Genomic DNA, 25026 nt, shown 5'->3' with positions numbered 1-25026 from the left:
CATGTAGCATCGATTTTCTGTCCTGACTCTGAGCCGGTGCATCAGTCTCGTTCAATGGGACGTGAAGAGGAACTGCCTGTACAAGTCTGAGCCATTCTAATCCACCTTAATGCAAGAAGGTCCAGACTGGAGCTTTATTGAAAGAGCAGCAAATGTTCTGTATGATCTAATCAAGACATCAATAACAGCTGAGAAGAGAAATCAGGCTGAAAATGGATAATCACGAAACACCATGACGTCCCAGACACTGTGACGGATGCTTCGGATCGGTATTCTGAGTGCGCTTTTGAGGAAAGATAACAGGTTTTATCTCGATTTTTTTTTAGGTGTTTAGGTGTGACTAAAAGTCGCCATATGCTGACTGAATGTGAGGTATTCATGCAAAGTGCACACGGAAAACACAATCTTCTGAAGCTTATACAGAGGCTGCTTTGATATTAACATAAGTTGGCCATAAAAAAGTGTTTTCGTTTACAGACCGGCTTCTCTGTCAAATTCAGAAAGAAAAGAGTTAGTATTAACGGATTATATCTAATAAACATTAAGTGGTAAGATTCAGAAATACAATTTTTGTACCTGTACATGTCATTATTGCTTTGAAAAAGTCATGAAAATAGATAAAATATCAATAAATCACCCAGTGAAAAAAAATGCAAAAATACAATTTTCACAAATTCATTTCACAATAAAAAAATAAATTAAAAAAAGGGAAGTTACACTAAATTAAAGGTTCAATTCTGTGTAGAAAGACTGAAATGGTATTTTCTTGTGAAAAGTACTTTGAAAAAGTAGTTTTGTTGTTGTTGCAGTGTAGTGATCTAATAAATAGCAAATGTTTATTATTTAGATTTTTTTATAATTCTTTTTCTTAAATCATCCCACAGGTCGGATTGGACTCATCTGTGGACCGAACTTTGTCTTTGACACCCCTGTTCTGTGAGAGGCAGGATTGGACCCACATTAAAGGTGCTTTAAAGACGTGCTACTATGCTTTTTTCCCCCATGTTCATCTTTCTTTAGTGTGTAATGTTGCAGTTTGAGCATGAAAAGCTCTGAAAGTCCCTCCAGCGGGAGTTATTCTCTATATCAGTGTCAGTGTTTCTGAACTCCCTGAAACATTGTAGTCTTGAGTTTTCTTCCGGGAACGAACACGTCACAATATTCCTCATTTAAATAATTCATACACAGAATAAAGGGGCGGGGCCTGGGTGAGTTAGTTAGTAGTGTGTTGAAACTGGCGGTTATGGAAAGGGGCGGGACATCTCCAAAACACACTCGAAGCACTTGACCAATCACAACACATTGACCCAGCCAACCAATCAGAGCACAGTGTGCTCATAGAAGGAGGGGCTTCATAGAGACAGGAACTAAACAGAGCGTTACTGACAGACTGGGAAGAGATGAACTGCAATAATGTCAGATACGGGGAAAATAATGTGTTTTTTAAACATTCAAGCATGAAAACCTGTTCTACTAGAGCCCAAAAACAAAATCAAGACTTTGAAAAAGGGCATAATATGTCCTCCTAAAGTCGTAATATGAAATGGTGGTGAACCCAACTGCTGCATCTTTAAGCATGCAGTCGGAGACAGTTATGCATTCATACAGAATTCAACGTTACCTTTTAGACCGCGTACATAGTCTGAAATGGAGGAGTATAAAGATTAAAAGAAGAAAATTAGGAAAATGCGTGTTATGACGGTTGAGTTCATTAATTGTACAATTTAATTGACACTATAATTCAAACAGTTTTTTTTGTGTGTATAAGGCTAGGTTTATAATACGGGTAAAGAAAACTTTAGACCAGAGATCCTCAAATTAAATTGCTATTTCATATTCATTTGGTTTAAAATGTACATAATAACCAGATATACCTTAATATTTTACCTAATAGTTTATCACATCTTTTACCAAAACAGTCTAAAGTGCTGGTCTTTCTTTAAAAGAACAAAATCATACATTATTCTGTTAATATATATATATATATATATATATATATATATATATATATATATATATATATATATATATATATAATAGAAAAAATATATGATTTGTAATATAATATATTAGAAATTGTCTTATCAGTCAATGTGCTTCTTGTAATCATCAATGAATCTCAATATAAGTGTTAGTGCTCACCTTCACTTGTGTGTGTGTCCACAAACAGGCGTTTGGAGTTGGTGCTCAGGCCTTCGATGTCGTGAACGGAGGAGGCCCGTCTCCTGCTGAACATGCTGTCTCTGGAGAGGGACTGGGCCAGGCAGGTCAGAGAGGGACTGGGCTGATCCCAGGGCAGACTGGGAGAGGACTGGTCCAGGGGAAGGGGGGAGGAGTGAGGGCTGGAGCTGATGAGCGCCCGCGTGTCATTGCCGTCCGCTGGACTGGAACCGTCCTTCGTGTGCGATCGGACGTCCATCACGGCCTCAGAGTCATCGCTGGCCCTGGGCGAGTCCACCATGATGGAGTCTGGGTCGTCCTGCGGGAGAGACTGCTTACTGGTTCCCAGGAGCTTCAAAGCTGGCAGACGGAAGCCGAAGAATCGTCCTTTTCCTGCAGGTATTCAGGGAAAAATACAGTTTCATGCAAGGCTATTATTCATATTATTTATTAAATAGGATTCACTGATGAAGGGTTATTGCCGGAACGTTTGAATGATCCAGACGTGCTTTCTTGCATAATATTTTTTTTTTAAATAATTTATAAATGAAGACAAGCGATCTTTTGTTTTTCTATTTGAAATGATCTATCTATCTATCTATCTATCTATCTATCTATCTATCTATCTATCTATCTATCTATCTATCTATCTATCTATCTATCTATCTATCTATCTATCTATCTATCTATCTATCTATCTATCTATCTATCTATCTATCTATCAACAGCATCTATCTATCTATCTATCTATATATCTATCTATAGCATCCATCCATCCATCCATCCATCCATCCATCCATCCATCCATCCATCCATCCATCCATCCATCCATCCATCCATCCATCCATCCATCCATCCATCCATCCATCCATCCATCCATCCATCTTCATTTGGGAGAGTCAAAATAGAAACTCTCTCAAAAAAAAAAAAGAAAAAAAATCCTTCAGTGAAAGTTTCAGTGTTGACTCTCAGAAAAATGGAAAATGCCTCCGTTTCAGAAATGGCCATTGAATACACTGAAATGACTTGGCAACATTATTATAAGAACGGGCATATTCAGCAGACGAGCTACTTGAGTGGTCAACATTCATTCCCACAATGCATTTCCCCCAGGAGAACAATAATCTGACATATGGCTCATTTGTTCAGCCATGCCTTTAATAATCCCACCGGCCTTCGGTCTGAATCCACCCTCAGTACGGACGCAGATCACCACAGCTTTAATTAGCAGCCCTTCAAAATGTGTGTTTTTTAATCAGGATGTGATCAAACAAATCCACCGCTTCCCTGTGGAATTCAGTGTTTCCTCTCCAGTACATCACCGCTTTGAAGAGTAAATTGCAGGACACAGAACACACTTTCTAATAAATAAGGTCTAGTTCAAGAGGAAGCTCATTCGACTGCAGGTGTGGAGAAATCAATGACATGCTCAAGATGTGCTCACATTTATGTGTTATTCACTTCCATTCATGCACATACTTAAGAGAGCGCTGGGAACACAAGCATGTGCGAAGAAATATGCAAACAAAGTTCAAGTTTAAACCTGCAAATTTGTGTAGAGGTTCTATATTAATTCATTACTATTTGTTATTTGCGAGGTATTATTTATTAAAAACAGAAGCCCTGTGTGTCGTCATATCCTGCTGGCCATTTTTGCTTTGATGTTTGAGCATCGTTATTTTTGTCAGCTTATAGCAATTTGTGTCCAGCAACTGATTATACATTTAAAAATAATAAATAAATAATCATTAGACTACATCATTAAAGCATGGATTATGGAATAAAAACATGGCATAAAAAGTTTGTTATTTTAGATATTTATTTATAGACCATTATAGTGTTTATTAATATTTTGAATGAGCATTTATTTTATTTTATTTATATTATCTATTAAATTTATTGTACTAATTTGAGCTTTATCTTATTGTTTTGTACTGTGTAACAAGCTAGAAAATGCGACATTTCTCACTTGACAGTAAATTATGTTAATTAGAGAAATATAAATACGTATATTTAATTATAAATGCCAGTGTTTTCTGTTAAATACACATGGTTTTATTGGAAATCTCTTCAGAGGTAGATGCAGAATTAAACAAACGCATTCAATTGTGTGACTATGGGTTAAAATATCAGTTAATCTGTAGTAAATCTACATGCTTTGAGTTTCTCTCTCCCATTATGCTTTTAAGGGAATGTACACAAACACCTGCACCTGCAGTAATTATCTTAAAGACCTCAAACAGCTCATTATTAAGACATTACGGTGTCGTGCATTACAGTACGCAGGTGTACAGGGAAGATCATTTCTGTGTGCCAACAGAATGACCCGAGAAACTCACTCGCTGAATTATAGTCCCTGTGCACACTTCTCGTGACTGTCAGCGTGCCTCATTCAGCTCAGCGGGGTTTAAAGAGCGCACCTGTTAAACAGAGCCAGGTGTGCTCACATTAACCTGCTGGCTGATGAAGATGAAGATGAAGAGGAAGCTCTGTTGTGCATGACTGTAAACACTCCTCAGGAGGGCCGTTTCTGATGCTCAATGACAATGGCGAGGTTGAAAGTGATCCAGCAACTGGTAATTTGAGGACTTCTTCACTCAGCGAGCCCTTCACGTGCTGTCACTGCCGTCCACGCTCACAACTACACATGATACAGGCCTGCCGCTGACCGATGCCCCCTACAACGCTCCCAGACACAGGCAGGTATGGAAACATCAACTATTATTTAAACTACGTGTGGTTTATAGTTTAAATAACAGCGGTTAAAATGGAAGAAGGACATTTTTGGGGGATATTACCTTTCATGTGGTGTGTAATACGGCTGTTTGAGAATGTAAAAGGTCTGCAAAGTTTTAAAGGGGTGGTGTAATGCCCCTTTCACAAGATGTCAAATAAGTCTCTGATGTCCCCAGAGTGTGTATGTGAAGTTTTAGCCCAAAATACCCCACTGATATTTTTATATAGCATGTTAAAATTGTCACTTTTTGTGGGAGAGCAAAAACGCACCGTTTTGTGTCTGTTCCTTTAAATGCAAATGAGCTGATGCTCCCGGCACAGGGGGCGGAGCTTCAACAGCTTGCACTCACACAGACATGCATTGAAAATTTCAAAAACTTTTAGACTTTTAAGTTCAAACCGGATTCAGACAATGATGGAGAGACTCAAGAAGAAGTGACAACATGTAGAAGCATCGGCAAACAACGTCTACTTTGCCCCGCCCTCAAACAGATTGGAAGAGTTTTTCGTGTTGTCAACGTTGCCGACATTTTTTTATGCCACCAAAGCAAATCCACTTTGATGCACTTCAAAAGGATGAGGACTCACACTCGAATTGATATGGTAAAAACGGCACTGTCATTACGGTTCGTATCTCTGTGAATCAAGTACTGAGGAAGATCTGAAGCTGAAATTCAGATATAGTAATGGACTGATTGGTTTCTAATATGCGACGTAAGTGGTCGACCAATCACAACAGACTGGGCCATCTGACCAATCAGAGGAGAGTAGCTCTCGGGAAGGCGGGGTTAAGAGAGACCTAATCCTTTATCAAACGTTTCAGACACTGTGAGAAAATGACATGTGTCACATCACATGAAAATGACACATGTTCAGACATATGTCCAATGTATATTATGAGAAAATTAAAGCGTTTTATTTATTTATTTATTTATTTTTTACCTTGGATGCATGTAAACCTATTGTAGGAGACCTCGAAACAAAATAAGAGCCTTTAAAATAGCATAACAGCATCACATTAATATACTATAATATTCTACTAAATTACATTTTTACTTTTACTGATCATATTTCACTCCAAATCAAGACAGATGCTTGGAAACTTATTACAGAATTATTAATAGTGCATTAGATATGAATCCAGTCTCATCATGATATTTCGAGTGAGGACATGTAGAACTAGACCAATGTTATTTTAATATTATTTATATACTATTATAGTGTTTATTAATATTTTGAATGAGAATGCTTTTATCTTTATTTCAGCTTTAATTTTCATTTAGTTTTATTTAGGTTAAATTTATTTATTTTTAGTTCAGTTTTAGTTTGTATTTATTTCCTGTTAGTAATTTTAGTGCTTAAACTTATTAAAGTTATAGTATACTACTAAGGCAACATTTCTAAGTTTTTCATTTAATATTTATATTTTAATATATTTTAGCTTTATTTTTTTTTATTTTTTTTTTTTAATAGTTTTAGTTAACAGTCTGAACTAGACTTCTGTTTATTACACATGGAAATCACAGGTGTTGTCCATTCACATGTTAGAGATTTAATGCATTGCACTCGGAGGACTTTCTGAAAACATTCGACGAGGAGCAAAATGATCTGGTAGTGAATGAGTGTCTGAGATCATTCTGCAGTGTGTATACACACACTTCAGGCCTTCTGACACAAGAGGACACAAGTATCACTAAAGGCTGAAAACATCACTTACACGGCACAGAAAAGCCAAACGTCAAGCTTTGTGATTCCTGACATTTGTGATGAGCGATGCTGACTGAGAGATAGTCGGACAGCGGCGAGAGGATAATTAAGCATAATGAGATATTAAACCATCATGGCCACTTCCCTTTTCTTCCTGTGACTGTCAGACATTAATACTCAATCATGTCCTCTGCACAACTCTCTCTCTCTTTCTGTCTGGTCTCCAGGGCCTGAAACTACAGTATCAGCACGGCCATCTAAAACACAGCCAGGAACGACAGGACAATTTTTCACCATTTGGCTGTCAGACAAATATAGTTATAGGACTTGTTTACCCAAAGCTGAAAATTCTGTCATTATTTACTCGCCCTCAAGGCCGGCCCGCGGGTTTGTGAGTCCCTGGGCAAGATCGTAAAACGAAGAGCATTGAACATGAATTTTTCATGACATTTGTGCTATAATTGCATTTTAAAAGAAACACTTAAAAAAAAAAAAGAAAAAAAAAGCACACTGTATATGGCCATGGGTGATTGAAAACTATGACTAGTTTTGGTTGTGATCTAGATCTGTTGTGTTGTGTTCATCACTTTCTATGACAATATACAGTATGTATATATATATATATATATATACTACCGGTCAAAAGTTTTAGATCGGTAAGATTTTTAATGTTTTTTTTAAAGTCTCTTTTGCTCATCAAGGCTGCATTTATTTGATTAAAAATACAAAAAATAATAATAATATTGTGAAATATTATTACAATTTAAAACAGTTATTTTCTATGTAATATACAGTAAAGTGTAATTTATTCCTGTGATCAAAGCTGAATTTTCAGCATCATTACTCCAGTCTTCAGAGTCACATGATCCTTCAGAAATCATTCTAATATGATGATTTGATGCTCAAGAAACATTTATGATTATTATCAATGTTGAAAACAGTTTTTTACATTTTTATTTCAGGATTCTTTGATGAATAGAAAGTTCAAAAGAACAGCATTTATCTAAAATAGAAATCTTTTGTAACATTAAACACTACCGTTCAAAAGTTTGGGGTCAGTACGAATTTTTATTTTATTTTTGGGGGGAAATAAATAAAAGAAATCAATACTTTTATTGATCAAGGATGAGTTAAACTGATCAAAAGTTACAGTAAAGACATATATAATGTTAAAAAATATTCTATTTTAAATAAATGCTGTTCTTTTGAACTTTCTATTCATCAAATAATTCTGAGAAAAAAAATTGTACACAACAGTTTTCAACATTGATAATAATAACATCATCATATTAGAATGATTTCTGATGGATCATGTGACACTGAAGACTGGAGTAATGATGCTGAAAAATCAGCTTTCATCAGAGGAATAAATTACACTTTAAAATATATTAAAATAGAAAACAGTCATTTTACATTGTCATAGTATTTCAGCAATATTAATGTTTTTTGTTTGTTTTTGTTTTATCAAATAAATGCAGCCTTGGTGAGCAGAAGAGACTTCTTTTAAAAACATTAAAAATCGTACCGATCTAAAACTTTTGACCGGTAGTGTATATATATATATGCATGTATGTGTGTGTGTGTGTTATTAAATATGTTTCTTCTACTAAGACTTAATCTAAATGCATAAATTGGTTTGAATAGAAAATGAAATGGCAAATGCAGGCCTGAATACAGGTTGTTTATTCCATTATAGCCCAGATAAACAGAACATTACAAAAGACTGTCTCCTAGCAAATTATTCATGACAGCAAGTTAATGTATGTGCGTGTGTGTGTGTGTGTTATGTGTGTGCGCGCTAACAGTCACAGCGCATATGTAGATGACTTGATTTGAAGGTCATGTGCAGTTTGGTTAGCATGATTCTAATGTACATTAGCATGTCAATGACATTGAGTTTGCAGTTTTCTAATCATAATGGAGGAGTGATAGAGTTTTGCAGTCTAAGCATGTGACATTCTCGTTCAGACTGTTAGAGCTTTTATTTCAGAATACACTGGAACCTAGAGATTACGTTTGTTCCTCTGAGAAGTATATGCATAATTAGTTTCTTGTTTGCCCAAAAGAAACTTCAGTCTGAATGTGAATGTGTCTCAGGAATTTTATTCATATTTGTAGAATCTGGGTGGAGAAATTTCAATATTTGTATGTATACAGTTCCAGGCTATTGATATATACTGTATATATATATATATATATATATATATATATACATATACTGTACATATAAAGCGCTATATAAATGCCTCATTCATTCATTCATTCATATTGGGAAATTGAAATCTCCTTTGCTCAAATATAATGCAAAATTTGTTAGAGTTTTTTGCATAGTTGTGCTTGGAGTCAATTGTTTTATTTCTGATAATGATGGCTCGTTTACATGCACAACTTTTGTTTCAATCGGACTGAATTTATTCCGATTGATGAATCCGAACATTCACATGAACGCTAAACGTGATCGGGTTGATGTGTGTGTGTATATAGAGTTTCTGCTGTTTGCGCATAGTAACCATTCTCCTACACTGGTTCTTTATTTGTTTTAAACAGCAGACTTAATATTTATCAATTTCTGGTCATAATTTGGAGACAATGTGCATATGAACCGTTGTGCCGCTGCTTATATTTAACACACAATAAAAATGCCCAAAACCAGTCGTCTGTGGATGAGAATCCGAAACAAGGACTTGTGGGACATTGTCCCGCTCCACTTCACAGACGCGGAATGAAAGGAGAATTTTAGAAAGATGGGACACTCATTTATACGACACTTTATTCAACAGGAACAACAGCTCGCTCCGCGCGTCATACGTCATTACGCTATGTCAACGCAGTCCTTTCACAATCCGATCAAGTGTTTACATGTTCTCTCAATCGGATTTGTAAAAGGAATAAACCAGCCCTTTCAATCCGATCGGAATTTTACTGGGATCGAGCTCAGTCGGATCGATTAAGGTGTTTACATGAAGGCTTTTCAGTCCGATTGAGCCCATTACTCCCATTCCCATCCCGTCAATCCCATTACTAACGGATTATTTGGTTGCATGTAAACGCAAGTGAAACATGCCAAATGGTGCGGATATCATTTTTGGCCAGGCTGTCATGCAAAGAAATGAAGAACATGCAAAACAAGAGAGAACCAATAAAATAATAATAACTGATTATGTTGTAGTCAATTTATGCTTTTTTTTTTTTTTTTTTTTGAGCTTTTTCTTTTTCTATGCATCTTTTATGCATAGTAAAATAAAACCTATAGCTGAAGTTTGCCTTTTTTTGCCAAATAATTTAGTTTTGAGGGTGAGTAAATGATGACACGAAAACTTGCAGTTGTGAATGAATTATTAATTTATGTTGCCAGGCACTGTACATGTTGTAATGGAGAATGGATCATCTTCCCTCCAATTGGCCCTTTTATCGCACTTGGCTTTCAATGCACATAATGTGTCTTGATTTGCCACTTTGAGTGCATTTGGGCAATCTGATTTGCAATGCATCTTGGTTACATTTGCTATGTGGTTTAGACCAGATATCTGTTTGATTACTCAATATATATTATATAGCAATTCTCATGTCTGATTTTTATCGCCCAGCTCTTTATATAAAGATTGATATATAAGTATGTCCCACTTTATCCATATAAATACTGCACATTGATCCGGTAATCTCAAATGCTTTGCTTAATTTGTCGCAAAATGTAAACTATATTATCACAGCACTAATCTGCTAAATGCTGCTGTAGGGCATGCAAATATTAAGATATTATAAACATTTACAACAACAACACTTTTGCATTATTATGCTTGTATTATATTAGAGTCCAATTCAGTAATTGACTATGCAAATGAGGTAATGCTGTAAAAATTTCAATTTGCAAACATATGTTGCATGACCACATGCAGTATGCTATTCAGAACACTGCCATATGACATGCTTTCACATCATTCAAGTGTCTTGATACGCATTCAGACACGTGCACATATCTGTTGTGTGTGTAAGCCCCGACTCAGTCACACACTTTAGTGCTTCATTAGGTTTGGGCCTTATTATAACACCTACAGTCCAAGCAAGGCTCAGCAGTGAGTCCTTGTTGACTCTTCGTGACACCCAGAGGCAGAAAAACACACACGCTCATTCTCCACTATAAATAACCTTCACCTAGGCTAGAGCAGCGCGTTTGCTAAGTGAGTATTTCTAGAGATGCTGAAGCTGTGCAGATCTTTAAACGACCACACGACCCGCACGGACACCATCGCCCACCCTGCGCTGGCAGAGGAGGTTCAGGAGACCATGGAGATCTTTATTCGTCCTCTTTCTGTATATGATCTGGTTCATATCAGCCAGTTCACTGTTCACTGTCCATCTGTTCACACAAAACCCATTATAATCAGTGATGCTGTCTACACTGGAGGATGCGACAAAACAAATCCCTGACTGTAAACCGTTGCCATTCTATATCTGACATACTCAATGCGCTCGCGCTACTTCTGACACGAAGAACAAATATATTTGCAATGATCGCTTTGTCGCGTCTAGTGTAGTAGACACGGTTTTAAAAGCTAATCTTTAAAAACACATAAAAAAATAAAAAAGAATAATTGTAATTCTTTTCCCGCCATTGATGGAAATTTCCATAATTTATGAGACAACGCTTCCCCGCCATTGATGGAAATTGCCGAATTTCCGTGTTTTCACTGTTACACGGTAGGGGGCGCTATTACACATCTTCTGAAAGAGTAGAGAATCTCCTGATCAAAACACAGGTGAACAAGCGGCAGAAACAAGCGATATCATATGTACTGAATGTAAGCACATGCATAAAATAAAGCGATCATCAAACATTAAACAGCAAATAAATCAAAACTGCCTAATGTAACCGAATGAAATGTCGACCCGGGACGAGCTACAGGACTGTGAAGCTTTATGGACTCGATCAGGTGTTGATGGACTCGATCTGGACACACTCGATCTGTGTTTTAATCATCGTTCTGAATCCGATCCAGATGTAGTTTTTGACAAAACCGGCTCTCAGTAGACAGATATACTACACTAGATATACATGAACAGAATGCTTATGCTTTTTTCTGCCTGTGAAATGTTCTAGACTTTTTTGATGGATCGTAATTATGGTCTTCAGTCTATTTTCTGTGTTTTTTCTGTGTCTATCTCTGATGGACCAGCTCCTAATCAGCATTCAAAAACACAACTAACTGCGATTGGTCACTATACGTGTCATTCAGATTAGGGCTGCACGATATTGAAGAAAAATGTGATATGCGATAACTCATTAAATAATGCGATATTCAATATGTGATACGATAATGCTTCAAATAAACTTAAATTCTCCTTAAAATATATTTCAAATTATACAACCTACATGTGTTTCACATTCTTTTTGTGACAGGAAAACATCCCTACAGCTTCTGAAAGTGAACATCAGTGTTTTACTGTAGCATAAGAAGTGTTATTTTAATATCAGTGTAAACCACGGGGTTTAGGGGTTCAGGTTAGATTAGAGCTATTAAACAACAGAAACTGAATAATCAAATGTAAAAATAAAACACTTAGTTTTCACTGTATGAATTAAATATATACTGATTCTTATTAAAGCTACAAAAGTTATTCAGCCAAGAGCAGTGAGTGATTTTCTCTTTGTCTTTTGTTCATGACCCCAGTTATTGCAAGCCGTTGCGATATGCATATCGCGATATATACATTTGCAATATTTCGATATATATATTGTGCAGCCCTAATTCAGATCACCCAAGGTTCCCGATCGAGAATCCTGTCTACCTGAGATGACAAGAAGAAGACTATATTGTATTGTTCTGCAGGCCGGGAACTAAAGCCGCTCATGCTGGTGAGCGTGTTAAATCCTTGATATGAAGCCAGTTACGAAAGCGTCCCTCATGTGATCCGAGAGGAGTCGAAGCCAACATCCCACCTGCTTCTGAGAGTCTCAGCAAGAGCCTCCTGTCTAATTAACACGCTCTGTTGAGAAGCACCCACTGCGCACAACCGCTCCACACGCCGGCCAGTCAAAGCACTTCCACTTCAGTCACTGGTCTGAACACGACTGATTACAACGGCTGGTTTAGCACAGCGGAGGTGCGGTCGTGAAGGAGTCACTGGGAAGTCGCAAAGTGATTCCTGCATGATTTTAATTCCGTCAATCAAAGATTGTTAGAGACATTTCGGAAGGTTATTTACACACATAAAAAGTGGAATAGGAAAAGTTTCAGATTTGTTGTCAACGCATTAGCAAACAAAGCCTTTCTCTATCGAGCACAACAGCAGGAAGTTAAAATAGGAATATTAATAAACTTTCTGTTCACCGAAGAATCCTGAAAAAAACATGTTTCCACAAACATATTATGCAGCACAACTGTTTTCAACATTGATAATACATCAGTCTTTATATTTATCTTTATATAAGTCTTGATCTTCAAATCATCATATTAGAGTGATTTCTGGAAGATCATGTGACACTGAAGACTGGAGTAATGACGCTGAAAATTCAGCTTTAAATCACAGGAATAAATTACATTTGAGTATTTATTACAACAGAAAACAGTTATTTTAAATTGTAATAATATTTCACAATATTACTGTTTTTACTGTATTTTTTATCAAATAAATGCAGCATTGGTGCTGCATTTATTTATGAGACTTCTTAATTATAAGACTCTTATTTATAAGAGACTTCTTCCAACACACACACACACACACACACACACACACACACACACACACACACACACACACACACACACACACACACACACACACACACACACACACACACACACACACACACACACACACACACACACACATTCTTGTACATCTATCTTTATGTGGACATTCATTGACACAATGCAATCTCTAGGCGCTTACCCTAACCTTACCCATCGCAACTAAGTGCCTAACCCGACCCCTGACCCTAAACCGACCCTTAACCTCATTAGAACCTTATCCCTAAAACCAAGTCTTGACCCTCAAACAGGCCTTTAAAGGCTCTCAGAAAGTGAGGACCGGCCAAAATGTCCTCACTTTACTCTCTTTGTCCTCACTCCAATGGTCTAAAACTCAAACTGGTCCTCACAAAGATAGTTGTACAAGTACACACACACACACACACATGCTTCAGATAAAAGTTTAAAATGTGATTAATTTCAGAGCTGGTTAGTTTGGATCATGGTTCTTGACTGAATGATTTTTAAAAATGCTTCTGGAGGATAAAGATGGGGAAAATATTTGCGGAAGGATCTGCTAATATTGAAAATCTATGTTAGAAACCAATCTGGCAAAGAAAACATGATACTAATAATGAAAAGTGTTTGCACTCACTGATCTCAGATTTGGCAGGCGGGCTGATGTCCAGTCTCTCCATAGAGTCCATGCTCTCCTCGTCTAGAACATAATCGAAGTTCAGGATGAACATCATCACAACTCCTTCCTGGTTCTTCACTGGGATGATGTGAGTGTTGCACTGGAAGTCTGATCCTACAAGAGGAAGATGAAGATGTGTTTCATTCCCAAAAGCACAACTCTGATCTTGGCTGATTTGGTCCTGTGACCAGCACTCGTCTGCTGTCTGGACCACAGCTCACTTGTTCATGAAGACACATGCTACGGTTGCTCTTTCTGAGAGCTGAAGATTATACACTGGCAAATCAAGCGGATTAAACAGAGAACTAAATCACCATTACAAGGTCCTGTACTTATTATAAAAATGGTTTCATTTCAAAGGAAAAGTGGCAATTCACTTTTCCCTGGACATTTTGATTCATTTTTTGGGCTCAAGGACTAAGGATTCACACATAAGGACAATACTTCTCAAGCATGGACTATTTGATCAAGGACTCTCGGATAAGTGTTCATTTTTCTGATTTGACTATTGAGTTATCAACATACTTTGTTGGTTAACCTGCTTATGCCTATCTTTCAAGTGTTGATACAGTTTTCCAGTGTTTATAGTGGAGGAAAAAAGCACACAAAGTTCAGCGCATTTGACTATATTTCAAGTTTTCTGAAGTCAAATTTAAGCTGTTATTCACTGAAAATATTCCCTTTTAGTTTTTCGAAATACTCTTTATTTTTATTTATTTTATTTTATTTTTTTACATGAGGTTAGTTTTTGAATGCCAGGTTTTCAGTGTTCCTTTGGGACTATTTTCATTTGCAGAAAAAAAATATTTTTTTACTGGGAGTAAAAAGCTAAATATAAAATTTTGATATAATTTTTTTTATTTAATATTTTATTTAATATTAATTTTATTACCATATATCAGGCATCAGTTTTTGGGGGAATAAGATTAAATTTCATTGTCAGTGCATTAATTAATACAATTTTCTCGATAAAGCAGAAGAACTGGGTTCTGGAATAAAAAAGTAAATATTTTTCATATATTTAATAAAATAGTTATGTAAGGGATAATGTAGGGCGAGGCGGTTGTTATAGCGAATACAACAGGCTGATCAGGACCCCGACGCGACAGTGTATTCGCTCTAACAACCACCTCGCACTACATTATCCCGCTTATTACATGGCTACCCACCAAATAAATCAATAATTTGACGTAAAATATTGATTTAAAAAGGAGTTTTTTTATTTAAAAACGATTGTATTGCTTCCGCTAAAGAAAATAGTCCGTTCCGTCTCGACGGTTAGAATCCTGCGTCCATGTAATAAATATATATAAAGGATAGTCAATAGTTTTAAATTGTACTGTCTTTTCCTTTGTAACATTCGCAAAGCATTATTGCAAAATGTTAGCTTTAAAATCAGTAGAAATGATAGTTGCAGGATAAAACCCACCAGAACATAATTAGACCCCTGAAAGTGCTCTTCTTGTGAGCTCCTTCAAAGCGGACGGACCGAAGCATAACACACTCATTTGCACTATACAGCCGGAGAAGGTGAGATTCGGGAGCAGAACCTGAAGGACTGAAGAGAGGTGATGGCAGCTTTCATCTGCTCTCCGAGACCGACGCTGCATTACTCAAATACCCTCTCCACAACCTCAGAGAGAGAGAGAGAGAGAGAGAGAGAGAGAGAGAGAGAGAGAGAGAGAGAGAGAGAGACAGAGAGAGAGAGAGAGACAGAGAGACAGAGAGAGACAGAAAGAGAGAGAGAGAGAGAGAGAGCTGCAGGGTGTGATCATGGATAAATGTGGTGAATCAGACCCAGAGGTCAGAGGTCAGAGGTCACAGGCTCTCCACAGGCTTAGCCCTGCTCAGCTGCTGTTTTTCTGCAGGGCGTCCCACACGGACACGCAGGGACTTAGCAGGGCATGACAGGCACAGTCAATTTGTCCACACAGACTTTTTTTCTTTTTTAGTCGAATCCATCCTTGTGTCCTTCTCATTCAGTCCACTCCCAAAGCCCCTTTAGTGATGAAAGGATACAACAACAAAAAAATGACTGAAGGATTATTAAAATGTTTGGGTGTCCGTATGAAAGCTTGTGGCTGACATAATAGAATGTATCATAGAACAGATATTATCTGTCCTGGATGCTGATCGAGACGAGAGACACGACCGCGGGATCCGACGGGACAGAGTTTTGAAAAGGGGAGATGCTGAGAGAGAATATACAAATGACTCCCGAAAAATATATTTTTTAATAATAGCAGCACACATCTGTCACTTGAGATCTAAAGCTTTGTGTGTGTGGAAATGGGAAGAAATCGCCTTTAGACACCAGAACGAGAGATAATCTAATCGGACCGGGACTGAAGTAACGTATACACCTCTTCCTACAGGGTTTAGCGGGTGGGAATGGGACAAAACGTGGACACTTTGGGTGGGAGTGGGATAAAATGTCTGTCTGCATGTGTGTAAGACTGAAAATACTGTTTTAGGCCTGGTCTATGAGACAAAAGGGCCCTGCTGGCTAATTAACATTCGACCTCCCCCATACAACCTCACGTCCTCTCAGAAACAACTAAGAACTCACACAAGAACATGGTTTAATGTGAATGTTTATCATTGACTGTTATGTTTTTGGTGTCATTTGAAATGTCTCAAAGTGAGTGGTACAGATATCTCATATCCAGATAGATAAAATAAAAGGAAATAAGGTTTAGAGAAGTTTAGAGAAAACTGGTTCAGAGATAAGGCCACCCCTCTTTTATTGGATAGAAGCCATGTGAGGGTGGTCTCCCCCATCCCCCATGTCACCTGGTCAAAGAGGATAAAGGAAGGTGTTCTCCCTCTCTCTAGGCCTCTTCTTTGCTGGACATGGATTGAATAGGTGGTCTCTTCCCCTCTCTCTCTCTCTCTCTCTCTCTCTCTCTCTCTCTCTCTCTCTCTCTCTCTCTCTCTCTCTCTCTCTCTCTCTTTCCCTTTCTCTCTCTATCTCAGGTACAAGCTGGGTAAGATTATTTGGTGTAACCAATGTATAACCATGTTCTAGATATTTGAATTGATTGTGGAATTGGTCTCTGATATCTGAAATATTAAATTGTTACATGTGATTATTCTAACTGATTTTGACATTGTTCATTTAATGGTTAAAAGGAATAGTCAAACATTCGCTCACTTTTTGTGAGGCACAGATATTATTAAAACCTTTCATTTATGGAGTCAGATGAAATAACAAGTAAATACATATGATTAATGTATTGCAAATTTAATCAAAAAATACTTCGCCTCGAGAAAAGGACAGTAACACGTAAAGACCTTCCGCGCTGGTCGGATGCCGGACTTTGGGCCGATCGAGCGCAAGCTTACATGTGTATGACCAACAATTCAAAAACACTGCAAACGGAATACAAACACACATTCTGTGTGAAGCAGGAATATTATCGTTAACTAAAACTAACACCAAAAATAAAAAACTAAACAAACTAAAACTAAAAACTATATATATATAAACTAATATAAACAACAAGAACACTCAACAAAATTACTAAAACTTCAAAGTTAAAATAAAAACATTATAAAAAAAATAAATAATAATTTTAATTCAAAATATTTACAAAAAATGTAATAGTATATTAGTTACACTAAAATAACACTGGGATGAACGACCCGTAATTCTCCCTCGGGCAGATTGAGAAACTTAATTGCAAAATGAAGCAAAATACTTAATTTCAACAACATTTACTAATACATTATTAATATCAAAAGTTATATATTATTTAATGGACCTGAGCTAACATGAACTAACAATGAGTAGTTTTATTTTTTATCAACTAACATCAACAGATTAATAAATAATGTAACAAATGTATTGCTCATTGTTAGTTCATTTAAGTTAATTAATACAATAACTAATGTTAACTAATGAACCTTGACTTTACATGCCTTTTTCAAATTTAATTAAGATTACTGGATAAGGATTTTTACAAATAATTTTCAAGACTGTACACACAAATACCATTTTTTAGACAATAAAAACATCTAGAACTGCGCACAAGTAGAAAAAAATGACTATACATACTTCCACAACTTTTAATAATTTTATTTAGTAAATTATTTATTAATTTTATTGTTATTAATAAAAAATATATATTTTCAAGAATGTATTAATTTCAAACTTTACATAACTTTATGAATTGTATTCACTATTTAAAAATTCCTTGATATTTCCAGGTTTTCATTTGGCTGGACTGATATATTGGTCGACTAACTAGTTAAAATGCCCTTTTAAGGTGTAAATCAAATTACAAGATCAAATTATTTTATTTGCATATATATACACTACCGATCAAAAGTTTGGCGTAAGTACGATTTTTAATGACTTTGACAGTCTTTATTGGATTAAAAATACAGTAAAAACAGTAATATTGTGAAATATTATTACAATTATTACAATAAAAAAATTAAATGTATTATTACAATTCAACTTTTTGATTATATATTTTAAAATGTAATTTATTCCTGTGATTTTCAGCATCATTACTCCAGTCCTCAGTGTCACATGATCCTTCAGAAATCATTCTAATATAAAACATTTCTTATTGACGTCAATGTTGCATGGTGCTGCATTATATTTTGGTTACAATTCCTTGAAATAGAAATATTTTTCAACATCATAAATGTATAAGTGTATTATCAGCAGAAATGTACTGACTGAGATCTGGTCCAGAACAGCACTATTCTTTCTCTCTCCTCATGGTCACATTCACACTCAGCAGGAGCCGAATATACCAGCGCTGAAGCTCATTTAGGACACGGGTCTATAGGGAGGCTTCTTCAACATGCTGGACTAAGCATTTCCCGCATCCTGAGCAGTACATCAACGTCTCCGGCACCGGCAGGTATCATTAATACTTCTAACGCAACACCAGCAAGAAAAATGGATCAAATGAGACGTGGAATATTCTGCAGCAACTCTCCTCAAATGTAATTTAATCTACACGTTCACTTTAATCTAATGAGCATGCAGAGGAGAAGTGCTCTGAAACATGAAGAACATCATGTCCTGTCAATGACGAGATACAATCACAAAATCATTTCAGCCATTTACGAAGATGTCCTAATGCAAGACTGGAAATAGCCAGAATGTCAAATTAAATGTGCAGCTTTTTAAAGGAACACGCCGACTTTTTGGGACTTTTGCTTAGTCACCGTATCCCCCAGAGTTAGATAAGTCCACACATACCCTTGTCATCTCCGTGCGTGCCGTAACTCTGTCTGACGCACCCACCGCTAGCCTAGCTTAGCACAAACACTGGAGATAAATGGCTCCAGCTAGCATACTGCTCCCAATAAGTGACAAAATAACGCCAACATTTTCCTATTTACATGTTGTGATTTGTATAGACATAGCGTGTACAAATAGCAAGGTCACATGAGACACAGCCATCTTCTAACCGTATACATACTGGGAACTATATTCTCAGAAAGCGAAGCACTGCTACTTGGGCAGCGTTATTTTGTCACTTATTGGGAGCAGTATGCTAGCTGGAGCCGTTTACCTCCAGTCTTTGTGCTAAGCTAGGCTAGCGGTGGGTGCGTCAGACAGAGTTACGGCACGCACGGAGATGAGAAGGGTGTGTATGGACTTATCTAACTCTGAGGGATACGGTGAATAAGCTAAAGTCCCAAAAAGTCGGCGTGTTCCTCTAAAGTTATAGCATTAGGCCTGTTTTACGCTGAACACAAAATCGGTCAGATTTGCTGAATAGAAAGTGCTGTTTGTTAGATGCTGTATATGATGTCCAACCATTCAAAAATAATTTTAGAGATTGTACAATGAAAAGTCAAAACAGACATTCTAGAAAATAATAAATTAACCATAAATATTTCCATAATTTTTTAAAAATGTATTAATTGTAAGGTTATTAAAATAAAATGATTGTTTATTAACTTAAAAATAAAATTTGATTTATCTTTGCTTTTATACTTCTACCTGATCTGACTCCAAAAAAATGACTTTTGTTGGTGATTTCATACTAAATAATATAATTGACTTGATTAAACCGTTTATTTTAGATGTCATCACATGAAGCACATATTTTAGGTCATTAGACAAAACATTTACAGTAAAAACCTTTAATCACATAGAGCTTTTATGCAGTTCACTTGCAGTAAATAGCCCTGCGGGATGAATTTATGAATGTATAATGTATATTCAAGAAATAGTAAATGCTGTTCATAAGAGCTATGATGTTCTGTATGCATAACTCTACGTGATCCCGTCAAAATGACGGCGTTTCAATGCTTGAATCCTGCTTATGTTAAACACTTCAACAAAATCTCGTTCTGCTTATATGGAAAAAAAAACATATATGGAAATATGAGTGGCTCCAGAGGAAAACGAGAGGAGTTCAGAGCGAATTTACTAAAAATGTTTGCTATTTTTGTGTAAAAACATGCTTTTTAGTCATTAACCACACAATCCAGTTTAAGCAGATTCAATTCCAGTTAACCAGAGTTTATCAATATCTACTAGTGGTGAAAATCGAATGTTTCATCGATTATTTTACCCAGCAATACAATAACTGCCATAACTAAAAGCATGCTTAAATGCCATTATGATTTGATTAGATTTAGGGTCCTGCAATCAATATATTGATATTATATTACTGTATATTTTGTGAGTATTTTACTCATTTTATTAAGTTACAAATGCAACCAAAACACAACAAGTTAATGTAACTCTCTGAAAATGGCAAATCCTGTATGCTAATTAGAACATCCACAACAACAAAAATTACACTTTAGTTTTTAATTTTCAAGGAAGTAGCGTGTCTATTAATGGGTAAAGCTACAGTAACTTCTTCAGCTAGTCAGCTTTCCATCTAAACTGGTTATATCTCTGAAGCCTATAGTGAATGTTTTATGAGCAGTAGGATTATCTCTCTCTCGCTTTTTAATTATGAGACATAACCATATTCATCCGCACAGTCACGCAGAGCCGGAGCACAACCAAAACAATCTTCTTCCTCAATGTATGCAGTTTTTAAAATAGTCAAATAAGTCAAATGGTCTCTTTCAAGAGATCTTTCTTTAGAAAATTGCAGGCAGATATGAGAGTTTCAATAAAAAAAATAGGCTTACATACATATATATATATATATATATATATATATATATATATATATATATATATATATATAATACATTATAAAAAAAAAAAAAAAAAAAAATATATATATATATATATATATATATTATAATTTTTAAAAAAATTTTTTTACATGTTAGTCTTTTGATTCATATGGATACACCGTTACACCCCTACTATATATGCAAATATAACACTTTATTTAAAGATTTGTTTCATTCTTTTCAGTGCAACAGTCTGTCTACTTTCTCAGTAAATATGCCAGATCGCTTACTTGTAACTTGGACTATAATTGGTTCATACTGGTTTCCCCCACTCAGCATCTGAGCTCTTATGAAGATCTGTGTGTTCACAAACTGATGTGCCGTTTGCAGACGGATCAAAGATTCTCACAGCACAACATGTAAATGTAGTGTCTGTTGAGCTCAGACTGTTCAGATGTCTCACATTGGTAGTCTTCATTATCAGCACGCTGGCTGTCTGACTAAATATAACTACTGTAGCCATTCAGAGCAGTCATCCATACAGACATTTTCATTTTGTTAGTCTCTAACCACTTTGAAATATAATGCACTAATAGCACTCATATACTATACCCTTTTATAAAGTCTTGATTCTGTTTTTGGGCTCTACTAGAATGCTTGAATGTTCAAAAAACACATTATTTTTCCCCATATCTGACATTATTGCAGCTTGTCTCTTCCCAGTCTGTCAGTAACGCTCTGGGCTGCGTTTCCCAAAAGCATCGTAAGCCTAAGTAGATCGTAAAAACGATCGTATGACTGATCTTAATATTACGGTCTGTTTCCCAAAAGCATCGTAACTTAAGTAGCACTTAAAAATCATCGTAGATCTACGAGTGCTCTGGAGTAATCGTAAATCTCCAAGTGCATCATAAGAAGACAGAGTTATGAGGTAACCGGCAGGACAGCCGGCAGATTACACCTTTAACTTTATTCAAATGCAATGTGATTATAATATAAGGTTTTGATTGTACTTTATTTTACACTTTATTGTACTCGTGTTTTGTTTAAATGAATTTATAAATGAAATAAAAAGGGAAGAAAAATAGAAATACACATCTAAAATTAAATGAATGAACCAAAAAATCATAAAAGAAGTAATGTGGGAAATATGCTTTAAAGACTGGGCAAAATAGGGATGAATTAAAAAAAAATCTGTCAATGACTTGCTGACGTGCACGAAAACCAGCCATGTATTGGGCATTTCTTGCGGACCTCCTTCCCTGATCTTTGAACACCCCTGGTTGCAGTTTGCATTGTCCTCCCAGATGTTTTGTTTTTCCTTATTTGTATGGTGTCCTTTAAATCTGTTAAAAATCTCCTCTAAAAGGACATTCATTTTATCTTTTTGAAAGGTATCTTGTTTTTTTTGTTCAGCCATTTTGTCAGTGCCTGTATAGGTGCTTTATATAGACTTGTCTTGATTTCTTATCCACAACAAATGACGATTCTTAGGTTAAATGTTCAGAATACGATTCCATATAAGGTTATATTTCAGCACTTCGCGAATGGACAGCGACGCTTAAGTAGCACGTAGAACGCATTTTTGAAGTGCATTTTTGGGAAACGCGCGTGGAATTGCAGCGAGCGTTCGTAACCTTGCACGTACAGAGCGCTCTTAAGAGCTAAGATACATCGTTATCGGGAAACCCGGCCCTGTTTAGTTCCTGTCTCTATGAAGCCCCTCCTTCTGAAAAACACACTGTGCTCTGATTGGTCGGCTGGATCAGTGTGTTGTGATTGGTCAAGTGCTTCGAGTGTGTTTGGGAAATGTCCCGCCCCTTACCATAACCATCAGTTTCAACACACTACTAACTAACTCAACCAGGCTCCGCCCCTTTATTCTGCGTATGAATTATTTAAATGAGGAATATTGTGACGTGTTCGTTCCCGGAAGAAAACTCAAGACTACAATGGAGGCGTTTCAGGGAGTTCAGAAACACTGACACTGATATAGAGAATAACTCTCGCTGGAGGGACTTTCAGAGCTTTTTCATGCTCAAACTGCAACATTACACACTAAAGAAAGATGAACATAAAAAAACAAAAAAACATAATAGGTCCGCTTGAAAATTCACACCGTTTTTGTAGAGAATGTGATGCATTCAGTCAAATCTTTTCTGATTTAAATGCTCATTTACAAATGAGGTCCTCACCAATGCATTATAATGATAAAATCATGGCGTTTGAGTTCCACAGCATCACTAATGACACTATGATGACTCTTTCTCTGATTAATTATAGAACAATGACGCAGATCGTGTATCCACTTGCAGTCTGTGTGTTTGACATGTTTGGGCTCGTATTGCTGATCTACAACTAGTGCATCTACACCTTTACCACACTAACTAAACAGGGTCAGTCCTGTTCTGCAAATCCGTTTGAACTCTTAAATAAGTGTTTTTATTCTGCGAATTATGCACCAGATTTTCAGAAATATGCTCTCATAAACTTCCACTTTATTCATTATTTCCTGATTATTTACACCATGACAAGAAGTTGATCAGAGGTGTATTAATCATTTCTAAGTGAAAGATTGAGTCAACCTGCATGAGGACATCAACTTGAAGATCGTTTTCACATTCTAACCTATTGTATCATGTATAAATTGTATCATGTATAAACAAAAATAACTAATGTCACCAAATTAATCAAATCTACTGAAGGTACTGTAATACTGTTATACTTGTACTGTTATAAATCTAATACTTAACTTACTAATACTGTTACTTATGTGCTGTTTACATGTACAGACTTTGCAACAATTAAAGATAGTTATATTCTAAACATTACTGAACTGCGTCTCTTGTTTGTTTAGAGGGATTAACGTGATAGTGCTAGTAAAGTGTGTGTGTAATTAGTCTCGGTTCTCGCACGTCCTGACCGGGACACCGGTAAAAGACACCGCAGACATTGTGACAGAGATGTGATACACAAAGATCTAGTGTCTTGATGCAGGTAAAGTTCAGGGAAAGAGGTCAAGAGGAAGGTTAGGACACAGACAAGACCTTTGAGCATTTTGAATAAATCTTAATGGAGCAAGGGAAGTGACCATTTCGCTTATGTGATTTGTATTCATTTTCTTTCATTTTTTTTATTTTTATTAATGAATGCGAATCACATATACTGAAATGGTCCATTCCCTTGTTCCATTAAGATTTATACAAAATGTTTTATTAAGCTCTAGTTTTTTTTTACTCAATTAATCCATGATTCAATTCAGTTTGATGGAATTGTATTATATCATTGAAATTCGAAAATCTTAAAAAAAGGCCTAATTTTTGGAGTGTACAGATGTTTCACTGAAACTTAAATATATATATATATATATATATATATATATATATATATATATATATATATATATATATATATATATATAAAGATAAAATGTACTGTATATATACACAATAAAAATACAAAAACATTGAATTAATTTTAAAAAAGTGACTTTTTTAGGATACTTTGATGAAGAAAAAAAAGAAGAAAAAAGAAAAAGAAAAAAAAGAAGCAAATGTTTTAAAAATATAAATCTTTTGTAACAACAATATACACTATTAATTTCACTAATTCATTAATTTATAAATGTGATTTCAGCCAGTGTTATTTTAGTATCAATGATCTCTTATAGTTTTTATTAATATTTTCAATTAGATTTGATTTAATTTGAAATTTTTTCATTTGAAATTTAGATACATTTTTTGTAATTTTGTTGAGTGTTTTTGTCATTTAAAAAAAAAATATGTCTAGCTTTTTTATCAAGTAGTTTTTGTTTATTTAGTTTTATTTATTTTAGTACTTTAACTTAAACTAAATGCAAATTAATCAGAAATAAAATAAGTTTAATCTTTTTTTATATTTAATTGTATTTAAGTTAATGTTTAT

At 35.7% G+C, this 25026-nt stretch overlaps 1 protein-coding gene across 2 annotated transcripts in view; it reads right to left on the bottom strand.

The window, feature by feature from the left end:
- Nucleotides 1-25026, bottom strand: part of LOC309502295 (potassium voltage-gated channel subfamily H member 7) — a 112665-nt gene that overhangs the window by 56383 nt on the left and 31256 nt on the right. For both annotated transcript variants that reach the window (XM_082174621.1, XM_082174622.1), the window contains exons 3-4: nucleotides 13948-14103; nucleotides 2143-2553 (exon numbers count right to left, since the gene is read on the bottom strand). In XM_082174621.1, the coding sequence (XP_082030747.1) occupies nucleotides 2143-2553; nucleotides 13948-14103 (567 nt within the window). The remainder of the gene's footprint in view (nucleotides 1-2142; nucleotides 2554-13947; nucleotides 14104-25026) is intronic.

This window comes from Leuciscus leuciscus, assembly GCF_965113295.1.
Source record: "Leuciscus leuciscus genome assembly, chromosome: 7".
NCBI lineage: Eukaryota > Metazoa > Chordata > Actinopteri > Cypriniformes > Leuciscidae > Leuciscus > Leuciscus leuciscus.
This window is presented reverse-complemented; position numbering and strand designations above follow the sequence as displayed.